The sequence below is a fragment of the Leptinotarsa decemlineata genome, unplaced genomic scaffold, assembly GCF_025532065.1.
Source record: "Leptinotarsa decemlineata unplaced genomic scaffold, Ldec_3_MD MMD2_tig00001973_RagTag_RagTag, whole genome shotgun sequence".
Classification (NCBI taxonomy): domain Eukaryota; kingdom Metazoa; phylum Arthropoda; class Insecta; order Coleoptera; family Chrysomelidae; genus Leptinotarsa; species Leptinotarsa decemlineata.
This window is the reverse complement of record NW_027412572.1, coordinates 3835586-3858016: the sequence shown is the minus strand read 5'-3', so window position 1 is coordinate 3858016 and position 22431 is coordinate 3835586. Positions and strand designations below refer to the sequence as shown.

At 35.0% G+C, this 22431-nt stretch overlaps 1 protein-coding gene and 1 long non-coding RNA gene across 2 annotated transcripts; one reads left to right on the top strand and one right to left on the bottom strand.

Moving 5' to 3' along the window:
- The first annotated feature begins 15582 nt into the window (after positions 1–15582).
- On the top strand, positions 15583–18049 carry LOC141482770 (uncharacterized). The gene is made up of 2 exons (XM_074176562.1): positions 15583–15988; positions 17243–18049. Exons 1-2 carry the CDS (start codon positions 15596–15598, stop codon positions 17561–17563), a joined length of 714 nt encoding a protein of 237 aa, XP_074032663.1. The 5' UTR covers positions 15583–15595; the 3' UTR covers positions 17564–18049.
- A 2040-nt stretch (positions 18050–20089) lies between these two features.
- On the bottom strand, positions 20090–22281 carry LOC141482786 (uncharacterized). Its single transcript, XR_012465720.1, has 3 exons — positions 21643–22281; positions 21460–21540; positions 20090–21346 (listed from the first exon to the last, which is right to left on the bottom strand). It is a non-coding gene; the product is annotated as an uncharacterized lncRNA (long non-coding RNA).
- Between the last annotated feature and the right edge of the window lie 150 nt (positions 22282–22431).

The window sequence follows — 22431 nt, the reverse complement described above, 5'->3', positions numbered from 1 at the left end:
TGTTTTAAAATAACCAGTTAGACTATTATTATTCTCATAAGGTGATAGTCCTGTGGTACTACTGCTTGCTGTACTTAGCGGTGTAGTACTCTTTGGCATTGTTGGACCACAATGCGGCAACTGTTGAGGACAATATTCTTTGCAACCTCGAGGGAAATTGTACTTTTCCATTTTTAGTTCGAACAAACCATTGCTTATCCCATGCTGAGCGGTTGCGCGATATCTGTCATCAAATTTTCTTAGTTTATTAGCAACGTAATCTGCAAAAAGCTGGCAGTCATCTTTAGGTCGATCAGATACTTCAGATTTCTTTTGAAGATAGTTGAATGCCACAGTGAGTCTTGGATTTTCCTTTACTTTTGTTTTTGACCAAGAGCGTTTCTGTGGCGATTTAAATAGTTTTTTTGGTTTCACAGTATCTTCTGCTTGCTCGCTTGACAACAGTGAACTTTTTACATTCACATTTGAATTATGTGTCGCATCAGGGTCACCTGCAATCTGCTCTTGTTCCGCGTGTTCCATTCAATAAAATAAGTCAGAGAAATATAATGATTTAATATTATGTAGTAGTATAACTTGTTACTTACCTAACGAATATTTATTGTACAAAATCATAGATATAGAATTAATTAGTAAATTGTAAACTTTATACGTGTCGTTTGTCAAATTCTTGTCAGCTGCTCAGTAGGTATTGGATGTCACTGATTGTAGATGATTCAAGTTCCGGGCGGCAATATTTGAATTTAGTTATTTAAACGTATCACAAGTGACGTTACGCAACCGTTAACGGTCGCAACTGTTGTTATTGAATTTTCCACGAATTTTAGAACATATAGAACAGGGGAATAGATGTAGGGTAACTCCAGTGTATTGTGAGAAGCATAAAAATGGGACAGGAAGGAAAAAAAAAGAGAGGAGGGGCAGTCAGTAATGGTTGTGCATGGGAGCAACACGTCTTCTCTGTATTTTATGGTGGAATTTGTGGTTTTAACCAATTATGAAAAGCATTTCGAGTTTCAAACAGAGCAGACAATTCAAGGCGCAAGATTTAGTGTTTTCTGGCGACATCATCGACAGATTGTCGGATCCAAGGTTGCAGGCCAACTTCATTCCGAAGTCACCCCTGCTTTCTACACTGCATGACATAAAGCAGTTTAGCAGCCCTCCATATTGCAGGAATAAGTTATAACAAGATAAGTGCTAGGTAATGCCTGAGGTGAGTTATCATATTTTCCAATTCCTACATGCTGCAACCTTCTTTGTTGCTTACGCGACAGCTGAATAACAACCAGTAATAGTCATCATCGAAGAATTTCCAGTTAGCTTGATCACACCGAACGCTTAATGCATGCTATGCATAGACTATAGTGCACATAATAGTGACATCCGCTTTGTAGACAGCCATCTCACCGAATTAGTAATTGTCGGTTTCATATTGTTCATATGTTTCATATTTATAACAATATTTCATATACAACTGGGGTAGCTGCCATTGTAGATGAAGTGTGATCACACAAGCTCTTATTTGTTCTTAATTAGATTCAGAAGGCCTTTCCATACTTATTGTTGTGTATTGATTTATAAATTAATGAATCAGGTTAATTTCAGAACAGCACCCTAGTGGTGGATTCATTTACCTTACCCACCCCCTACAAAACCGCTAGGCTAGCCGAGTGGTCATTCTTAACCAATCACCACAGTAACATATATTTTTTTGTTAGAAGTGACCATATAAATAAATTTGTTACTCATCGAAGATAAAGGTGGAATATCATCGTTTATACCAAGATTATACTTATAAGAATTTATAACGTAACACCACTTATCTTCAAACATCCCATTCAACAACCCAGCAACGGTATCAGCACTACGTGCAGGGGCTCCATCCATCTGATATCATAACTTGAAACTGTATTGTTCAGAATCATGCCTTATGGATTCACCAACCACATTCCTAATTGCCACCCCGCCAGTCGATCGTAGCGGACCTGCCAGTGCGTTTGTGTCAGTGGTCGCCATTTTTTGTTTTCTGCAAGACTCGATGTATATTTTCGGTAAGTTTTGTAAGAATATCACTACTTCTAATCATTATGATTTAAATGAACCTTTTCGAGAAACATCATTATGTTAATAATAATTGCTCATATACTTAATTATTGTAGATAGTTGTAAAAAAATCTAAAAAATTTTCAACCTGAAAGTGCCACAATTTTTAATATGGACCTATCGCGATGTTATGAATATGGACTAGTGGTCCATATTATGGTCAAGTAGTCCATATTGTAAATTTATCGTTGTTTTAGGATATGGCGTCAAAACCAAAAAGGCAGCAATGGGACAAAGATTCAATTGCACAGGCTATATTAGCTATTCAGGAGAAAAAAATGGGATTCCTGAAAGCATCGAAAACCTTTGGAGTGCCGAAAACTACACTTATACGGTTATCACAAAAGAGTAACATGCCTTTAAAAGAAGTTATAAATATAAAACTCAGAAGAAAAGCGACACTTCCTCCTGAACTAGAGACTGACTTGGCTGATTATGTGCTTCACAAAAAAAGGGGAAGAAAGGGAATCAAATCTACAATTTTGACATCGTCGCCATAAAAACTTTGTTTAGAGACGTCAATAAAGACAAAAAGTGAAGCAGAATCAAAGTAAAAAAGAAATGTTACGAAGAAACTAGAGAAGCTAAATGAAAAGAAGGCAGAAGCAAGAGTAAAGAAGGGGAGTGTTGTAGGTCAGAAGCAGAAGAAGTCTGCACCAAAGAAAAGGCCAAAAAGCAATAGAAAGCAATTAAAGAAGACTAAGCAAATGAAAATACCAAACAAGGATAATAGAGCATCATCTACGTCCGAAGACAGTAACTATTCAGTCAACGATCTTACAGATGAAAGCCCCGATCGAAGTTAACAACATAATGCAAAATTTTTATATTGTGACAGTCTCTTCTCCGATGATACTCAAGGAGAACAGTGGGTACAATGTTCTTCTTGTGAGCAATGGGCACATGAAGAATGTGCTGGTGTCGATAGTGTCCACTTCTTATGTGAATTTTGCAGAGATTAGCTTTGTTATAATTTTTATTTACCGTAACTTTATAATTTTATTCAAGTACCATAACATTAGTATGGATATTTTGCTATTTGAGTCTAATAATATAATGTTGTTTAGTATGTAAGTACTATTCTATTTTTTGTTGATCGAGACTTACTTACGACGGTAATCTATTCATATAAAAGAATGATGATAATAATAATATAAGATATTATTACCTGTGATTATTTACTGCTTAAGTCCATATTATGCACCCATGGTTCATATTAAAAACCTAGTCGTCCGTATTAAACTACCTTTTTAAGAAGTTTATTTTTTATAATTTTCTGTAATTAAGGTAAATTTGCCAGAATTTATGTTCTTTTCATGACAATTGAAGTCTATTGTGATACTAGATTAGTTTCTTGTGTGATTAAAATAAAAGAGAGAAGTATATCTACCATTTCTTGAGTTTTATTTGATGAAATCCATATGGTAGTCCATATTTAGAGAACCTACTCTATTCAAACTCCCTTCATGAAGGTATAAACATAAAATTCGGTCTTCCTTTATAGCGCAAAAAACATTAAAACTCCATGAATCCTGCAAGTTGCGCTGGCGAACGGGATTTGGATTTTCTGCTGCCCAAAAATGACTATTATGGCGGTTCTTGGCAAATTCAGCTTCATCTGTATATATCATGTTCTTTATGAACTCAGGGTCCTCCTGTATCTTGATAAGAAACCATTCGCAGAATTCCACAGTGTTCCAATTCATGCAGGTAAGTCGTGAGGTTTCAGAGTTTGAACCTGGTGATATTTAGAGGCGCCACTTATGTTTGATTAAAATCCTGTTTATTGACGAACATGAAATTCCAAGTGACTTTTCTGCGTTTTTCAACGAATTTTCTGCATAGGCTGTGAAGTAGGCCAAAACTACAATTTCGATGTCCTCATTGTTTGTTTTTTTTTGTTGATAACAGACGAAAAAGATTCGAAATCACGGCAGTTTCTCAGAACTTTTCTCAGAATATTTTTATTGGGTCTGTGTAGATTTGGAAATCTTTGTGCAAAAACACGACAAGTTCTGTCCATTATCTTATTGCATCCACCTTAAATGATTATTTAATTCAGGAAATCTTCAGTAGAATACCCCAAACGAGACATTTTGCACACAAATAGAAAAAAATTACAAAATACACGTCAATTATATCGCATCAAATTTTGACATTTGTTGTAACTTTATTTGTTTTCAAAGCTTTCTTGGTTTGGTATTGCTTCGAATGATTTGCATTTTAAATATTTCCCAAAATCGGATATATCTTTCCAGGGGTGTATTTTAGGTATAGGACATTCTTCGTGAATTTGATATCTCTTTTTTCGTAGTATCCAAAAATAATAGAATAGTGTATGGTTTCCATTTGAAAAAATCGTGTTTCATCAGTTTTCTCGATGTTGTTTTAGGTGGAAATTTCGATCCCCCTATAAATTATTTTCGAAAATTCGATGAACCTGTTCATGACTTGATGATTAAGGTGTGATTCTGTGAAATTTCACATTTTCAACTGTTACCGTCAATGAGTTATGATTTTTTCGGAGTGGTAGGTACTGTAACTGTCAAATTTTTCAGAAAAAAAATTAATATCTCTCAGGGTGTTCCATTTGAAATAAGGAAGTTGCCCTCAACTTCCGGTATGGCGGAAAGAGACCGAATATTGAAAATATTCTAGTTGAAGAGACCATTTTGTAAAACCCACTACCACAAAATTTCAAGTTTTTATTCTGAATCGTTCTCCACATATTCCTAACGAATGCTCGTCGTGAAAGATTCTGTATAGACAAATTATATGCCTATAGCATTTGTTGCAAGTGGTTTTTTACATTCTTTGTTGTTATTTCAGTTGAATCGAGGTCTGTTCAAGTACAAACTTCTAGTCACTCTAGACACTCCTACATATTGACGAGGAACTGTCTGGACTGTGTGGAAAATTATTTTAGTCAACTCAGAAATACTTGTGGAAATGCCAGAAACCCAACTCCTATTCAAATTACCAGAGCAGTATTTAAATCGGACTTTTCCGGATCACTGGATTGGGAGGCGAAGCACTATCGAATGGCCACCACGATCACCAGACCGTTCGCCGTTAGATCTATTTCTGTGGGGTCATTTGAAAAGCAGAATTTACTGTACTCCTCCAATTGAAGATTTACAGCAACGAATCACAAATGAATGTCGCCAAATCACTCCAGAAATGTTCCACAATGTTCGAGAACGTTTCCAGCAGAATCTCTATTATTGCATGGAAGCTGGAGGTGCCCATTTTGAGCATATGCTAACATGAGAATAAAGTAAGTAACTTCAACTCCTAATTTAATATGATTCGTCCAAATTTAAAAAAATGTACACCATTCTTTGGAGTATTCCAAGATTTTTTATCGACTTTTTTTTGGGTATTTGTTACCTTCCACAACACAACACAACAAACAAATACCAACACAAATACCAACACAACAAATACCAAAAAAAAGGTCAATAAAAAACTGTTTTTTTCCTCCACAAAAAATGACTTTCGTTGAATATTCCTAGATCTCTCAAATGATGTGCGACTCCTCCCCAGTTCCCTATTAAAATTCCAGGGGTTGTTCACCCCTCTGCCCCGGGATTGAAGTGACGACGCTGTAAATGGGGAAAAAAATCTGTCCCCCTCCCCAAAAAAATCGACCTGTCTGAGCGTTTTTCAGGATTTGCAAGATAAGTACCCAAAATCTCCATGTCAAGTTTTCGATGGCCACCATGTAGTTATTTTGAGGCATATCATATAGAAATAATCTGTTTAAAAAAATCTGTTTAAAATCTGTTTTTCCGTTAACCAGCTGTCGCACCCCTACGAACGACAACCCTCAGAAGTCGAAACTTTTGCGAGCAAAGGATTAACGAGGTCTTACCTTTTAACATGTGATTCCTAACACCTTCAAACATTTGTTTGAAGGTGCTTGACAATGTTTCGAGATGAATTTCACTAGTTCGGACTTCCATTGTCTACTATATAAAATGATTTGAAATCCCTGAAACAAGTAAAAAAGAATAATTAAAAAAGAATAGTTGAAAATAACAATTATATTAAGCAACAATAAACCTGAAATGAAAAGATAGTGAAATAACCTACTAGTAAAAATATAATAATTGAATAAATGAAAATTAGGGAATGAAAAAATAAAATAATAAAAAAAGTGTAGAGATTCCAAGTCACGTTAGTTCACGACGTTTCGATTGTTGTTATCTACAATCGTCTTCGGGTGATGACTGGACTGATTCCTCCGAGAGATGACTATTTTATAGGTCGTTGAAATACTTTCACTTCCTCTGCTTTCTATTTTCCGCTTCACTGATTCCGTGAGAGATGACCGTTTTGGCGGGAGTTGGCCATTTTTCGTTTGTTGATGGATTTCCATATGTTTCGTATTTCTACGCTGGCCTGGCTGAATACGTTGTTGGACAACATGTATGCGGCTTCCTTAAATTTTCTCCTAAACCACTGTTCCTCTCTGTGCAAGATCTCAGCTTTAGACCACTCGATGTTGTGTTGATGGGTCCAAACATGGTCTGCTATTCCTGATTTGCTGGTTTCTCCTCGCTGTGTGTGCTTCTTGTGCTCGGCAATGCGAACATTCAATGGCCTCTTAGTTTCACCAATATAGGATTTTCCGCACTCACAGGGTATCGGGTAAATGCAATTCTTGGAATCGCAGTCCGCGTTTGGGGGCCTGTTTTTCGTGAGGCTGCTACGGATAGTGTTACCGGATCTGAAACAGGTTCTGATGTTGTACTTGGAACCAATTCTTCTTATCCTCTCCGACAATTCTCTGATGTAGGGAAGTGCAAGCACTGGTTGTGACGGCTTCTCTTCCTTGCGAGGCTCCTGCTGTTTTTTAGCCAAAGTCTTTTCTACCATCGCTTTGGAGTATCCATTCTGCTGAAGATCATTTTTGATGATGTCTAGTTCCTTCTCGAGACCTTCCTTTGTATTACAGAGCCCAAAGGCAGGGTCTAATAGAGTCTTGATGATCCCTGTTTTTGTCGATTGATGGTGGTTGGATTCGTGGTTCAGATACTGTCCCGTATGAGTGGGTTTTCAGTATATAGATGCTTCCCACTTAGTGTCGGTCCTCTTCACCAAAACGTCTAAGAATGGAAATTCTTTGTGGATTTCCTTATCCATTGTGAAAGTGATGGAAGGTCTCACGCTGTTGATGTGTTTCAGGAAGGTGTCTAGTTCAGTCTTCCCATGGTTCCATATTATGAAGGTGTCGTCAACATATCTCAACCAGACTCGAGGTTTCTTGTGGGCTTCTTCAATGGCCAGAGTCTCAAACCACTCCATATATATGTTGGCTATGACTGGTGAAAGTGGCGATCCCATTGGCAGTCCCTCATTTTGTGTAAAGAATTCGTCCTTCAGTTGGAAATAACAGTTTCGTACACACTCTTTTCACTATCTTTTCATTTCAGGTTTATTGTTGCTTAATATAATTGTTATTTTCAGCTATTCTTTTTTAATTATTCTTTTTTACTTGTTTCAGGGATTTCAAATCATTTTATATAGTAGACAATGGAAGTCCGGACTAGTGAAATTCAGAAGCCAAACAGTTTGAAGTTTATACATGCCTCCAGATTCATTTTTACAAAGTATCATTCATCTAGTAACAGAATTTCTTAATCAATTTATGTGTCACTGATTGCATAGGCAACCAGTTCAAAACAATATTTTCAAAAATCAACATTTCTCACCCTTGATATAATTTTCCTTAGGATTATTTATTTTCTATTTTCACAAGGGTGAGAATTTATTATACTTTGAAATTTTCCAATAGAAATTTGAAAACAAATGTTGAAAAAAAATTAAAAACTCATCATTCTAAAAAACCTTTAGGATATATTAGCATAAGTTTTTGACCTAAATTATACAGGATGTAACTGAATAAGTATAAAACATTTAAGGAGGTGATTCCTCATCGAAAAAAAGATAGAATCTTTCATATAGAGAACTTCATTGGAGCATTCCTTGTTAAGATACAGCCCCTTGAAGGGGGTACATAAAATTTGTATAACAATTTTTTCCACAAGCACTGAAGAAGTTACAATATTGAAATTAACCTGACGTTTTATACTACCAAAAAGACACTTAGCCAGTGATTTATTTGGTTTACCCCATGGTTGTAAGGGATGGAAAATGCAACCCCTAAAATTATTTTCCAATGTGACTTTTTGTCTTATTATTTGTTTACCATTTGAAAATGTATTTCTGATAGCATGTTTCATTCTAAACAAAAAAGGTCTCTTGGGTTGTTTGCCCAAAATAAAACAGTTCGCAGCAAAAAATTACTTTACAAACTACAGTGATACATCGTCATATATGCGAACTGGATTTATTGTTATTTTGTAGTTAGTACCTGCATTAAACGATTAAAGGGTAATGAACAAAACTAATTTATTAATAACAAAACACACATGTAGAAATCATAGTAAATGTTCAATATGTCTACCTTCAGACATTACGCATGCGTCTAGACGTCGGCGCATTGAGCCACGTATTCGCTCAAATATTCCTGGAGTCTCTCTAATTATTACCCTGCACGCATCGATGATGCGGTTTCTTAAGTTCTATACATCGCGAACAGGAGTATGATAAACCAAATGCTGTAAATGACCCCAAATAGAAAAATCGATAGGATTGAGATCCGGAGATCGAGCGGGCCAGTTCTGTGGTCCTCCTCGACCTATCCACTGATTTGCATATGTTTCAGTCAAATGCTGACGTGCTACTTGACTAAAATGGGTGGGAGCCACATCATACATAAAAACATATTCCTTCTGACGCCTAAAGGAACTTCCTCCGGCAGTACAGGATGCACTTCACTTGAAAATTGAACGTATGTCTCACCATTCAACCGAGAAGGTAAAACATGAGCCCCAATTAAATCATCCCTAATAACTCCGAGCCACACGTTAAGAGAAGACTGTTCTTGATGGTTAGTTTCGACAATAGGTTGAGAGTTTTCATCATCCCATATGTGGTAATTATGTAAATTAATAATCTTGTCCCGAGAAAAACTACATTCGTCTGTGAATTCTATCGTCTTCAGAAAGTCACAATTTCCTTTAATCATTTCCATCATCCAATTGCAAAATTCAAGACGGTTCGTAAAGTCTCGCGGAAACAGTGCCTGTACTCGTTGCAGATGGTAAGGGTATAGGAGTTGTTCCTTTAAAATTCGAAATACCGTCATATGATCAACATTTAGCTGGAAGGCAATCTTTCTGGTACTGGTAGTAGGTTGTTCTACAATCAAAGTACTGTTTCCTGAAGCTGTGGTGTTCGTACTTCTCGATGGCAACTGTAAAGGTTTTAAATCATACGACCTTTGCTAGAGAACTGTTTATTGAGGACTGGTCTGCGAATATATAAAAGTATAAAAAACATACATGTTGTTTATTTCTTTGGGAAACATTAGTACAGTAAAATAGGTTGAAAATATTATATTTTATGATAACTATTACATCCCCTCCTTTAAATTTCTATTTTTATATTTTTTGTTTTTACCCTACTTAAACTATCCTATACAATATCTTCATACTACCCCAAACAACCAACCATTAGTCTCTGCGGAGGCTTGATAAGCCTACCGTACTTAGTAACATAATCATTATTTGTTGAAATTGGAGTGGAACAATTCAATGTATTCTCATTTTCAGAGGTTCGATTTTCTACAGAATCACTGTCATCATCTGAATATAAATCTACCTTTGGAGTATAATTGTTATTGAAAGAATTATTTACATGCTTATTTTTGTAAGTTCCACGAGTTATGAGATATTTCCTATTTCTAACAATTTGTCTGTTATTATCGGCCAATTTTATGTCATACGATCTATGTCTGAAATTTTTACCTATTACTTCTCCAGGAATATTTTTAGAATTTGTTTTTACATAAACTATTTCATTTTTTTTTTAGTTTTGGCAAATTTTTTGTTCTCTTATCATAATAATATTTTTGACTTTTTTGTCTTTTTTCAAGAAAATTTTAAAATAGTTCCTTTTGATATTAACTGGTTTTAAATGATGATCTGCAACAGGTAAAATACTTCTCAAAGATCTATTATTTAATAATTGTGTAGGTGAATATATTTTATTATACAGAGGAGTATTTCTTAGCTCCAATAATGCTAAAAAAGGATCATTTTTTGCCACTTCACATTTTTTGAAAATATTTTTCACAGTCTGTATAGTTCTCTCTACTAACCCGTTTGATCTCGGATGTTTTGGGCTTGATGTAAGATGAATAAAGTCCCATTCATTTGCAAAACATCTGAATTCATTTGAGGTTAGTTGTGGTCCATTATCTGAAACTAGAACCTCTGGGATGCCCTGACGAGCAAAAATATTTTTAAGCTGAGTAATCACTGCTATTGAAGTCAATGAATCTAATCTAACAATCTCTGGATATTTAGAATAATAATCTACTATACAAATATAATGTTTTCCTTCAATTTCGAAAAAATCTAAAGCAACTTTTTGCCAAGGTCTTTTCGGAATTTCATGTTGTTTTAGAGGTTCTGAAGGATTTCCTTTACTATACATAGCACATGCTGTACAGTTAGCAACAACATTTTCTATTTCCCGGGTCATGCCTGGCCAATATAATATCTCTCTTGCTCTATTTTTTGTTTTTTCTTTACCCAAATGACTAGTATGTAACTTTTCTAAAATTTTCTTCCTTAATTTTCTAGGAATTATTAATTTTGAATTTTTAAACAATAAATCATTGTGATATGAAATTTCATCTTGCATTGAAAAATAAATTCTCACACATTCATGTACTTTTTGTTTTTCACTTGGCCAGCCATTTTTTGATAATTTAATTAATTCTTTCATTTCTTGATCTTTCTTTATTTCATTTTTAATTTCTTCTAATTTACTTTCAGAAACCTGTAAATTATTTGTTACAAGAAAAACTTGAGCATTTAAATTTTCCTCGAATATTTTTTCAAAATTTATTTCATCTGCTTCAGATTTATAATTATTATCATGACCTCTTGACAATGCATCTGCTATGTACATTTGTGATCCAGGTTTATAAATTATTTTTACATCATATTTCTGAATTTGAATGAACATTCTTTGAAGACGTGGTGGACACATATTTAAAGGTTTTTTTACAATGGTTTCAAGTGGTTTGTGATCACTTTCGACTATTACATTTTTTCTTCCATATACAAAATGATGGAAACGTTCCAAACCGAAACAAACCGCGAGTGCCTCTTTTTCTATAGGGGCCCAACTTCTTTGCGATTGAGTTAATGATTTTGATGCGTAATAAACCGGTAAATTATTTTGTAAAAGAACAGCTCCTATTGCAGTTTGAGATGAATCAACTGAAACCGTGACAGGTTTGTTCACATCATAGAACTGTAAAATAGGTTTTGATGACAAACTTTTTTTTAATTCCTCGAAACAGTTTTGGTGGTATTCTTCCCAATGCCAAAGTACATCATTTTTTAAAAGATTTTTTAAAATTTCTGTTTTCATTGATAAGTTTGGTATGAATTTTGAAACGTACGTAATCATTCCTAAAAATCGCTCTAAGTCTTTTTTACAAGAAGGGATTTTGAAATTTTTTATTGCCAATACTTTATCAAAGTCAGGTTCGATACCTTTATCTGATATTTTATGACCAAGAAAAATTAAATTATTTATGCCAAATTTACATTTACTTAAATTGATTTTTAAATTAACTTCTCTACATCGCATCAATAATTTATTTAGTCTTTCATCGTGTTGTTCTTTAGTTGTTCCCCAAACCAAAAAATCATCGATATAAGACTCTACGCCAGGTATATTTTCAAACAGAAATTTAATCTTTTTTTCGAAAACTTCTGAAGCAAGTGTTATCCCATACGGAAGTCGTAAAAATCTATAGCGTCCATAAGGTGTATTAAATGTGCAAAGCATCGAACTTTTTCTGTTTAATTTTATTTGATAAAAGGCATCAGAAGCATCTAGAACTGAGAAAAATTTAGCACCTTTTAATTTTGATATTATGTTATCTATTGATGGTAATGGATAATGCTCTCTTTTGATGGCCCTATTGAGGTCTTTAGGATCCATGCAAATTCGTATGTCTCCATTTGGTTTATTTACTATTACTAAAGAATTTACCCAATCTGTGGGATGATCAACTCTAACAATTATTTTATTTTTTTCTAAATTTAATAATTTATTTTTTAATTTTTCTTGGACAGCAATTGGAACTTTTCTGGGAACATGAATTTTTGGACAAGCATTTGGTTCTAATTCTATATTAAATGTGCCTTCTAAACAACCCAAACCTGTAAATACATCATTGAATTCTTTTATTATTTTTTCATAATGAGCATCTTTTGAGTGTTCTGCTTTCAGAGAATGGACCAACTGAATTAATTTTAATTTTTGACAGTCTTCTTTACCTAATATTGGTACAACATTTTGTTCATCTACTATATAAAATGTTAAGTATTCTGATAATTCTTTGATTTTACAATTTAAATTACATTTTCCTAAAATTCTTATTTTTTCTCCTGTATAGGTTTTCAAAGTAGCTTTATCATAGATTAAATTATTTGGATAAATTTCTAATTTTTCTAAAAAATTTGCAGGAATTATATGGACCTGAGCACCTGTATCAAGTTTAAATCGAATTTTTGTACCATTATGAACATCTAATATAACTTTCCATTCATTTTCATCATTATCATTAACACAATCTATAAACAAATCATCATATGCCTGTAGCTGAACTTCACTAACTGATTTACACATTTTAGCAAAATGATTCGATTTTCTACATTTTGCACACATTTTTCCGAAGGCTGGGCAGCGATTCTTCTCGTGTTGAGTTCCGCAGCGGTAGCAGTTAAACTTTCCCGATTTCACATATTCACTATTATTTTTCACACGTACACTTTCATTTGTCACCCTCTGACATCTTGATGTGCCTTGACTGGTCGATGGCCTGGGTACAAAACGAGTTTCTTTTGAAGTGAATTTTGTAACAGCTGCTCCAGTTTCTCCATGATGTCCTCTCTTCTTTATTTTGTCCACTGTTAAGTTGTTACTTTTTACACTACTAATTTTTTCCAGTTGCTCCTTAGTTCTTTCTGCTACTCTACAGATATCAACAGCTTTTGAAAGGGAGATATTTTTTGTTCTTATTAATTTATTTTGCAATTCTACGTCCGACTTAAGTCCCAAAATTAATTTACTGGTGATTAAACTGTCGGTAAGGGTTTCAAATTCACATGATGCACTCAGATCTCTAAGATCCGTTATGTAATCATCGATGCTTTCATCTGGCTTTTTATCCCTTGAAAGAAACATGTGCCGTTCATAGGTTACATTTTTTTCTGGGTTGAAATATTCTTCAAATTTTTTATCCAGTACTTCAAAATTCATTTTGTCTTCTCCTGCCTCGTAAGTGAAATTGTTGTATATCTTCAGAACTTTGTCTCCTATACAAGTTAACAGTAGCGATGATTTATATTCGGAAGGCTCATTCGTAGTTCGTGTTGCTTGAAGAAAAAGTGCAAATTTTTGTTTAAAAAACTTCCAGTTATCGGAGAGACATCCTTCCATACTCATTGGCTCTGGCTGTTTTATATTAGTATTAAAGTGCTGATGCACAACCGATTCTTCTTTCAATGAATTAGGCATTTTCACTTTTCAAACTTATTTATATCAATTACTTTGACTGCGCCATGTAAAGGTTTTAAATCATACGACCTTTGCTAGAGAACTGTTTATTGAGGACTGGTCTGCGAATATATAAAAGTATAAAAAACATACATGTTGTTTGTTTCTTTGGGAAACATTAGTACAGTAAAATAGGTTGAAAATATTATATTTTATGATAACTATTACAGCAACCACAATCCTGCCTTTTTTTGTCGAATGAACCATATTCTCGTAATCGTTGATGAAGTCGAGCAAATATTCTATGTGAAGGATGCTACCGTTGAGGATACATTTCAGCATGTCTTCTAGAAGCTTCTAACCCATTCCCCTGCGATAGACCGTAAACGTAATGCATATCAGCCATTTCCTCATTTGTGTATTCCATTTCAATAACAAGTGAATTATTGTTCGAAGGTGATTGACAATGTTTCATGATGAATTTCACTAGTTCGGACTTCCATTGTCTACTATAAAAATGATCTGAAATCCCTGAAACAACTAAAAAAGAAGAATTGGAAATGAATAGTTGAAAATAACAATTATATTAACCAAAATAAACCTGAAATGAAATGATAGTGAAATAAAATACAAGTAAAAATGGAACAATTGAATAAATAGAAATAAAGAAATGAAAAAAGAAAATGAAAATAAAAAGTGGAGAGATTCCAAGTCACGTCAGTTCCCGACGTTTCGATTGTTAGTATCTACAATCGTCTTCGGGTGATGACTGGGATACCCAGAACAGAAAGTCGGGGAAGATAGTGAGGAAACAAAATACAGATTGAAAACAGGACAACTATGAAGCCGCCAACGTCATCAACATGAGTTCCCGCCCGCTCACGGAAATAGAGGAATCCTTGTTGAGAAAAGGCCTAAATTTCGGTATCACGCCAACATCTGTGCCCACTTTGGAAATAATTACTGCAGTGGAATCCACCAGTTCCCTTATTGACCAGACCGAGGCAGAAGAGTTCAGATGGAAAATTAGAGAACAGCTGGATCGAGAACTAGTTCCAACATCTAACATTAGCAATGAAGAACGTAGAGCGCTGAACGGCCTATGTAGAGACAACAACATCAAGATCCTATACCTGCAGATAAAGGAAACGCTACTGTGGTAATGGATACCGTTCTCTACGAACAGAAGATCGAAGAGGTTCTTCAGAAGGGACGAAACACAAAGATCGTACGGGACCCTACTGCATCAATCGAAAGGAAGTTGTCCCAGATTTTGAAAAAACACCAAGTCTATTTTTCGGACAAGGAGGGATCATCGCTAACACCGCACCACAGTAAGCCCCCTCCCAGTCATCACCCGAAGACGATTGTAGATACTAACAATCGAAACGTCGTGAACTAACGTGACTTGGAATATCTCCACTTTTTATTTTTATTTTCTTTTTTCATTTCTCATCCCTCATTTTCATGAATTATTGAAGTAACAAATTGAGAACAGAACAACAACACACAATTAGTATTGATTCAATTTCGAAAATTCACAAACAGACAGCGTCATATCAATTTAATTGTCACTATCGCTAATAGCGACCTACTAGATAGATTAAGGCACCCATTCATTTACAGGCCGCTTTCAGGCCGTTGCCTCAAGGCGCGCCGCCTTAGGGCCAATTTTCACCACAGACACACCGTCCTATGACAGGTTCAGACCTGCAGGCGATCGAAACTCATTGAATTCGCATCGTGTGTGTTCATTTATCGTCAGTCCATGACTGAAGATCTGAACTTCAATTCAGTTTGAAATTTGTGCCACATTCGCATTATTTCAATCAAAATGATTGAAAAGGGATGCAACAAACCTGAATTTATTACAGGTTTCATCGATATTTATAGGAGTCATCCATGTTTATGGAAAATAAAATCAAAATTTTATTCAAACAGACAATTGCGCGATAAAGCATATGCGTCGTTGTTACAATATTATAAAAGTGTTGATAAAAATGCAACAATAGACACGGTGAAAAACAAAATCAATAATCTCAGAAGTTCTTTTAGAAAGGAATTGAAAAAAGTTAATAAAAGTAAAAAATTCGGAAGTGGTACTGACGAAATATATGTACCTACACTTTGGTACTATAAACTACTGTTATTCACATCCGATCAAGAAGAACCCATACAACCAATTTCAAATGACGAAGACGCCGAAACAGAAAACTCGGAGAATGGGGTGAGTTTATATATATCTAGTAAATAATACTTAATAGGAATGCTATTCCGATAGTTATTAAAACACGAATATATACGTTTAATGATATTTATTTATGGAACAATTTTGCAGTTGTTGTATACAAAATTGTACTATTTTATATGAACCTATCTTGCCAAGATACCTTTCCGTTGTTCATGAAATAGCTTTTGTAAGTGTCGCGAGTTTCCTTTGCTGCATTTGATGGATTGCGTCCATATCCATGTTGTAAGTTTCCTAATGTGTGATCACTTCTCCAGTCTCCCATTATTATGTCCCCTGTATCAAGTACTTCAGTATCGATGCTATTTTTGGGCAAGTAAGAGTTTGATGAATATCGTCGTAAAAAGTTATGCAAAGCACAAGATGCAAGAAGTATATAATTGATTTTTTCAGGTTTCATGTTGATTGACGTATGAAAAACTCTGAATTGGTTAGATAGAATTCCGAATGCATTTTCAACAGTACGCCGGGCTCGGCTCAATCTATAATTGAAAATCCGCTCGTCTGGTGTTAAGTTTTTTTGAGGAAAGGGTTTAACTATGTGTTCATGTAATGCGAAAGCATCATCTGCTACAAATACAAAAGTCATGTTTTCTTTCGTCGATTCCTTACTTGGCAGACCCAGTGTTCCCTGCATCAGTTTATCATAGAAAGTTGTCGTCTCCAAAACACCTCCATCAGATACTCTTCCGTTACACCCAACACTGACATAAATGAATTCATAATCGGCATTAACAATTGCCATTAGGACGATGCTATTGTAGCCTTTGTAGTTATAAAAATACGATCCACTTTTAGCAGGTTGGACAATTCTGATATGCTTGCCATCAATAGATCCTCCGCAATTGGGAAAATTCCATCTACTCTCAAAGTTTCTCGCAATGACTTGCCAGTCTTCGGATGTACTTGGAAACTGAAATAATAATGATAATAAAATGAGTACTGTTAGCATAAAACGTGTTTATTAAGTACGTGTACAAACTCAAAGTACCCTTTTTTAAACATTTCAGACAGACAATGAGAATATCAACAGTCCGGCATCAATGGTTCACGAAGAGCTTGAAGACTCGAATATCACGCCAGTTAATTCTTCAGAAACTCCATTCGAGACCGGGTGTAGTAGGACCCCTTCTCGAACATATACAACTTCCTCTAGAAAAGTGCCTGCTTCAAAAAGAATGCTAACAGAGCAACGGGAAATTATTGACAAGATTTGCGGTACATTGAGAGAAGGACAAGCCTGATGAATTTGATACAATAGGAGAAAACGTCGCCCACAAGTTTCGTCGACTAAATGAAGAACAGAGACTGTACGCGGAACATTTGATTAATAAAACCCTTTTTTACGCCATTCAAAATAGACTAACTAGTGAGTCTGATATTGTACTGAGCCAATCTGTTAACGAGACTGTTTATAATGTATCCTACTCATCGTATCTAAACAACCATCAGATACCAGTCCCAAATCAGCCATGCGTTTTCGAACGACAATATCAGCCACCCGTCCAAGATGTCCCGTCAGAGTTAACGAAGTTGATCAGTTTCAAGAAATGAAAAGAAATATGTGTACACTCCTATTCACATCAAACGTCTTTTATTTTTATGTTACAATTTGAGAAATAAATTTATTTTTCCCTACCTTCAAATATTCTCTTTTCAATACTTTGTAAATTATTTTGCAGGTTTCTGGAATAATGACTCCTAGTGCCTGTGGAGAAAGGAGCGTTGAAAACTTTAAATCCTCAAAGCTGCGTCCCGTGGCAAGAAACCGTAGTGTTGCAATTAATCTTTTCTCTGCACTAATTGCTCTCCTCATTCTCGTGTTTCTCTTCGATATAAAAGGTTTCACTAGTTTTAATAACCTTTGAAAAGTGACATCACCCATACGAAGATAATTCTTTAAATCATCTGTACTAGACATACGGAGTTTTTCAATTAGTTGCATGTGTGACAAATGTTCTCTTTCAAGAAGCCAATCCTTCACCCAAAATCGCTTTCTTTGTCGAGGTGGTCTCTCTAATAGTAATAACACTATTAATAAACACGATATTTTTCTTCTTTTTTCGAAGTTAATCATATTTGATACTTTTTGGTATATTTTGTGTCGCCGTCTTCGCCTGCTTCGGATCAACTGGACTGACGTGTGTAGTGAAATATGAGGCCGCCTGCAGTCTGCGACCTGTCCGGCCGAAACCTGAAGGCTTCATCTCTCAGGCGGCCTGAGTAATGTGTGGCCTCAATAAGGTCGCCGACGGCCGACTTGATCGACAGTCCACGGCCTGAAGGCGGCCTGTAAATGAATGGGTGCCTTTAGTTTCATATTTTCGCATTTATGACGATGTATCTCTGTAGTTGTTCGTAAAATAATTTTTTGCTGCGAACTGGTTTATTTTGGGCGAAAAACCCAAGAGACATTTTTTGTTTAGAATGAAACAGGCTATCGGAAATAAATTTTTGAATGGTAAACAAATAATAAGACAAAAAGTTACATCGGAAATAAATTTTAGGGGTTGTGTTTTCTAATCATGGGGTAAACCAAGTCTTTTGTCTAAGTCCAAGTCTAAGTGTCTTTTTGGTAGTACAAAACGTCAGGTTAATTTCAATGTTGTAACTTTTTTAGTGCTTGTGGAAAAAAAAATTGTTATACAAATATTATGTACCCCCTTTGAGGGGATGTATCTTAACAAGGGATGCTCCAATGAAATTTGTTTATATGAAAGATCCTATTTTTTTTTCGATGAGGAATCACCTCCTTAAATGTTTTACACTTATTTAGTTACACCCTGTATAATCTTACTATACAAAATATACGTTTATTCAAAGTTTACCGAATACTATAAGTTGGTTCACTCCAAGGAATTCGTTTGTCGGTACGGCTCAGGATTTGCGATTTCCATAAATCATATCGCCGACAAACGATGTCCGGAAGCCGCCGGCCGCATGACAGTTATACGAGGGCAGTTCCTATTCGCGATATCTACAGGGGACGTTCCGAAGTTGAAACTTCGCTTGCTCGGTTGTATCAGACAATAAACAAAGATACGAAAGTAGTTGTTTGTCGATCAACTTCTAGAAACATGATAGATAAACTCATGAATAAATGATCTAAGAAACAGATCAGAGTGATTTACTGATGAAATGATAAACACGTTCAGGAAAACATGTTTTATTAACAAAAATAATACAATTATATAATGTTATATGTTTATAAATGATTTAAAATATTCAATTTTACATTGCATGATTTATGTTTCCTAACAATCTTCATGTCCTGGTTCATGAATTTTAAAGTAAAGTATATCCGAACTCTTGTATATAAAGATATATAATAATCGAAGGGGAATTTTTGACATGGATGTGAGAAAAGAATTTTCGAATATTTTGTTTTCAAATACTGTCCAATTCCCTTCTCACTGCCGATTTTATCAAAATTTTCAATGAATATGTTTTCCATCTCTATTACATGGTCAACAATATCTCTTGATGGTACGGTTAATCCACCAAACGATGATTTGTCGGTACTGTAAGCCTTTAGCTTACAGAAAATTACATCTTGATCAAGAAGGTTTTCTGAGGATTTGCTAAAATGTATGCAAATGTCACACGAATGTTGCATGAGACATTTTTTCATGAGGTATCCTGTGACATAGACAAGAGCGTTTCCTTCGGGACTTTTAAGGTTCTTATAATCTCGAGTGAAAACTTTCAGAGGAGCATAGTTTGGAATGTCGGGTCTAGCAAGGATGTATCGACATTGTTCAGTTAATTCTGGCGTCAAACTTAACAAAACGTCATTAACATCATCCATACAATTAGCACCTTCACTAGAATCAAAATATTTCAAAGCAAATATTTTTTTGAAAGCTCTACAAAACTGTATGGGTGTTGGATTCTTTGCGTTGCCGGAACAATTTCTGATCTGTCCAAAAAAATTCTCCAAACAATCTTGATTCAAATTACGCGTGAACAAATATTTATAATCGCGTTCTTTCAACATCTCCCACAAGGCAAAAACTGCTTTCAAAGTCAACTTCCACCCAAAAATGAATTTCAATTGTTTCGTGACATTTTTGTCATCGTGTTTTTTTACTTGGAGATTTTGAAACATGACATAGGCTTCTTGAAGACATTTCATCTGCATTTCCGTTCCCATAAAAGCCTGACATTTCTCAAAATTGCTCAAATTCAATAAATCAAAAAGATCATTCATTTTTTTAATGAAATCAGCAGTAACTAATGCTTCCTTGGACAAAATATTGAAGTCAATGTATGTGTGCATAGCCACGGCTACAGAGTGACTCAAAACTTGGGAAGCCAACTTGACTTTCATTTTTTGAAAATTATTTGGATAAATGTGGTCATTATTAAGTTTAAGAGCCAATTTATATTGTTTAGTTCTATCATAATTATACATTGTTTCTATGTAATGTTTTCTTGTTTCTCCACCCTGAAGTAAAAACTGATAGGAAAACAAATTGTTTCGTGTCGACTTCAGTAAGTGCGGGATATCAAACAAATATACAAGTTTATGATCGTCTATCAGAAATATGGGATTTTCGTCTGTAACATTCAAAGTTTTCACCAACTTCTGAAAATTTGAACCCTGATCGGAAACCACCCCCATGACATTTAGGCCTATATTTTTGCATCTTCGTACCGTTTTGAACAAAATATCTTTCAAATCATCAGAAGTTGCTGATGTCTTATAGAAAAAGTATGCAAGTGGTATTTTCCAATTGCTTGCCAAACCTCTGACCATTACTGTTAGAGCACTACTTGCTATGTCAGTAGAGGTCCCATTCAAACTAGTTTGGAAACCTACTATTTTGTCTCTGGAAATATCATAATAAAGATGAGATTTCAAAGATATTTCGTCTAGGCATAAAATACAATATCTTTCTTTCTCCTTCATGAGCCCAATCCTGAATTCAATAACACGAAAAATAAAATCGTTGAAGCCTGGTTCAACAATCCAATTTTTCGTGAAACGATGAAGTGTACTTTTTGACGGTAATCTACAAATTGTTGAAAATTTTTTGTATGCTTTCGGACCAAGAAAATAAACAGTCAATGCAAACTGTTTGAATTCGTCACTATACCTGGACCCTTTTGGTGCTTTATTTATCAAAGAAAGCTGTGCTTTCAAGAGCTTACAATATTGCTCAGGATATTTTCGATCCAGAAACTTGAAAACATCATCCAGAGTAATTCCGGTTTCGTCCAGTGCTCTTTTTGATGTTGAAGCTACTGTTTTCTCTAGTGATACAATTTTTTTTCGTAATGCCACTTTTCTTGGAGTTCCCGAAGAGAGTTTAGCAGATGTTTGGCTGCATTCATCTAAAAGAAAGATGTACGTACTTTCAATAATTGTTTTCTTGTCATCGTTTTTTTTTCCGAAGCATATAAAAATAGATCAGGTAAGTATATATTATAACGAAAAGATATTTCACCTCGTGATCCTAATTGATCCGTTTGAACCTGAGCATCAATGTAAATAAAATCCTTGCTAGTACCGGCAATGGCATCATCATCTGGAAGGTTTAAACAACAAAATTGATATTGTAAATTTCATATGTTAAAAAGTGGAATAAGATTTTTTCATCATTTGAATCTATAAACTTCACTGAACCAACCTTTCTGAGAACCATCTTGAGGCAGACGCAATGAAGGAACATCATAGCTATGAATACGAGAATTCACAATATCATCGGCTCTAAAATGTAAGCTGCAAATTTTAATTCTATTGTGACTCTGCTCTGGGGTAAGAGTAGCATATCTATGATTCCCAATGAAGCCTAATACATTTTTCCAACGTTGACACCTAAAAAAAAATTCAAGTATATCAATCGATAAACTGAACATTTTGAAAAAAGATTGAAATGAGTTTGGATTGGCAAATGCCGGCGGTATATTTCGTTATGAATAATTTTATACAACAAAACCATAAAAGGTATAGATAGGTAAAATAAAAATTAATGGTGAATATATTGAATGCATACCTTTCACTGTACTTTGGGCAGCGGAAAAACGAAATACCTGGGCTTCCCACCGTACTCAGACAACCATCCACTGAGCAATACGTCGACATTTTCACAAAATAAATATTTCGAACTCCGAACGAACACAACACTATCACAATACCAAAGTTTACCGATTCTGTAGTCTTTGACAATACCAAACAATACGGACAACCTTTATATCTCGTGGCCGACGAGAACTGGTAACTTCAAGCGACACACTGTACTACCTCGGCTGGTAATTACCCGCTGTCGCTAGCGGTCGGCGAGATTTCTCAGATGTCGAAAAATGAGCGAGTGACACGTCTTATAGTATTCTGTAGTCTTTGGTTTATTTCACCACCTTGTCTTATTTTTTATCAATTCCTAAGCAGTTCACAATCGTGTGAGACATTTATAGCTCCA

Coding starts and splice junctions, on each gene's coding strand:
- LOC141482770 (XM_074176562.1), top strand. CDS start 15,596: ATGATTGAAAAGGGATGCAACAAACCTGAATTTATTACAGGTTTCATC. Junction 15,989..17,242: donor CAGAAAACTCGGAGAATGGG/GTGAGTTTATAT, acceptor CATTGAGAGAAG/GACAAGCCTGATGAATTTGA.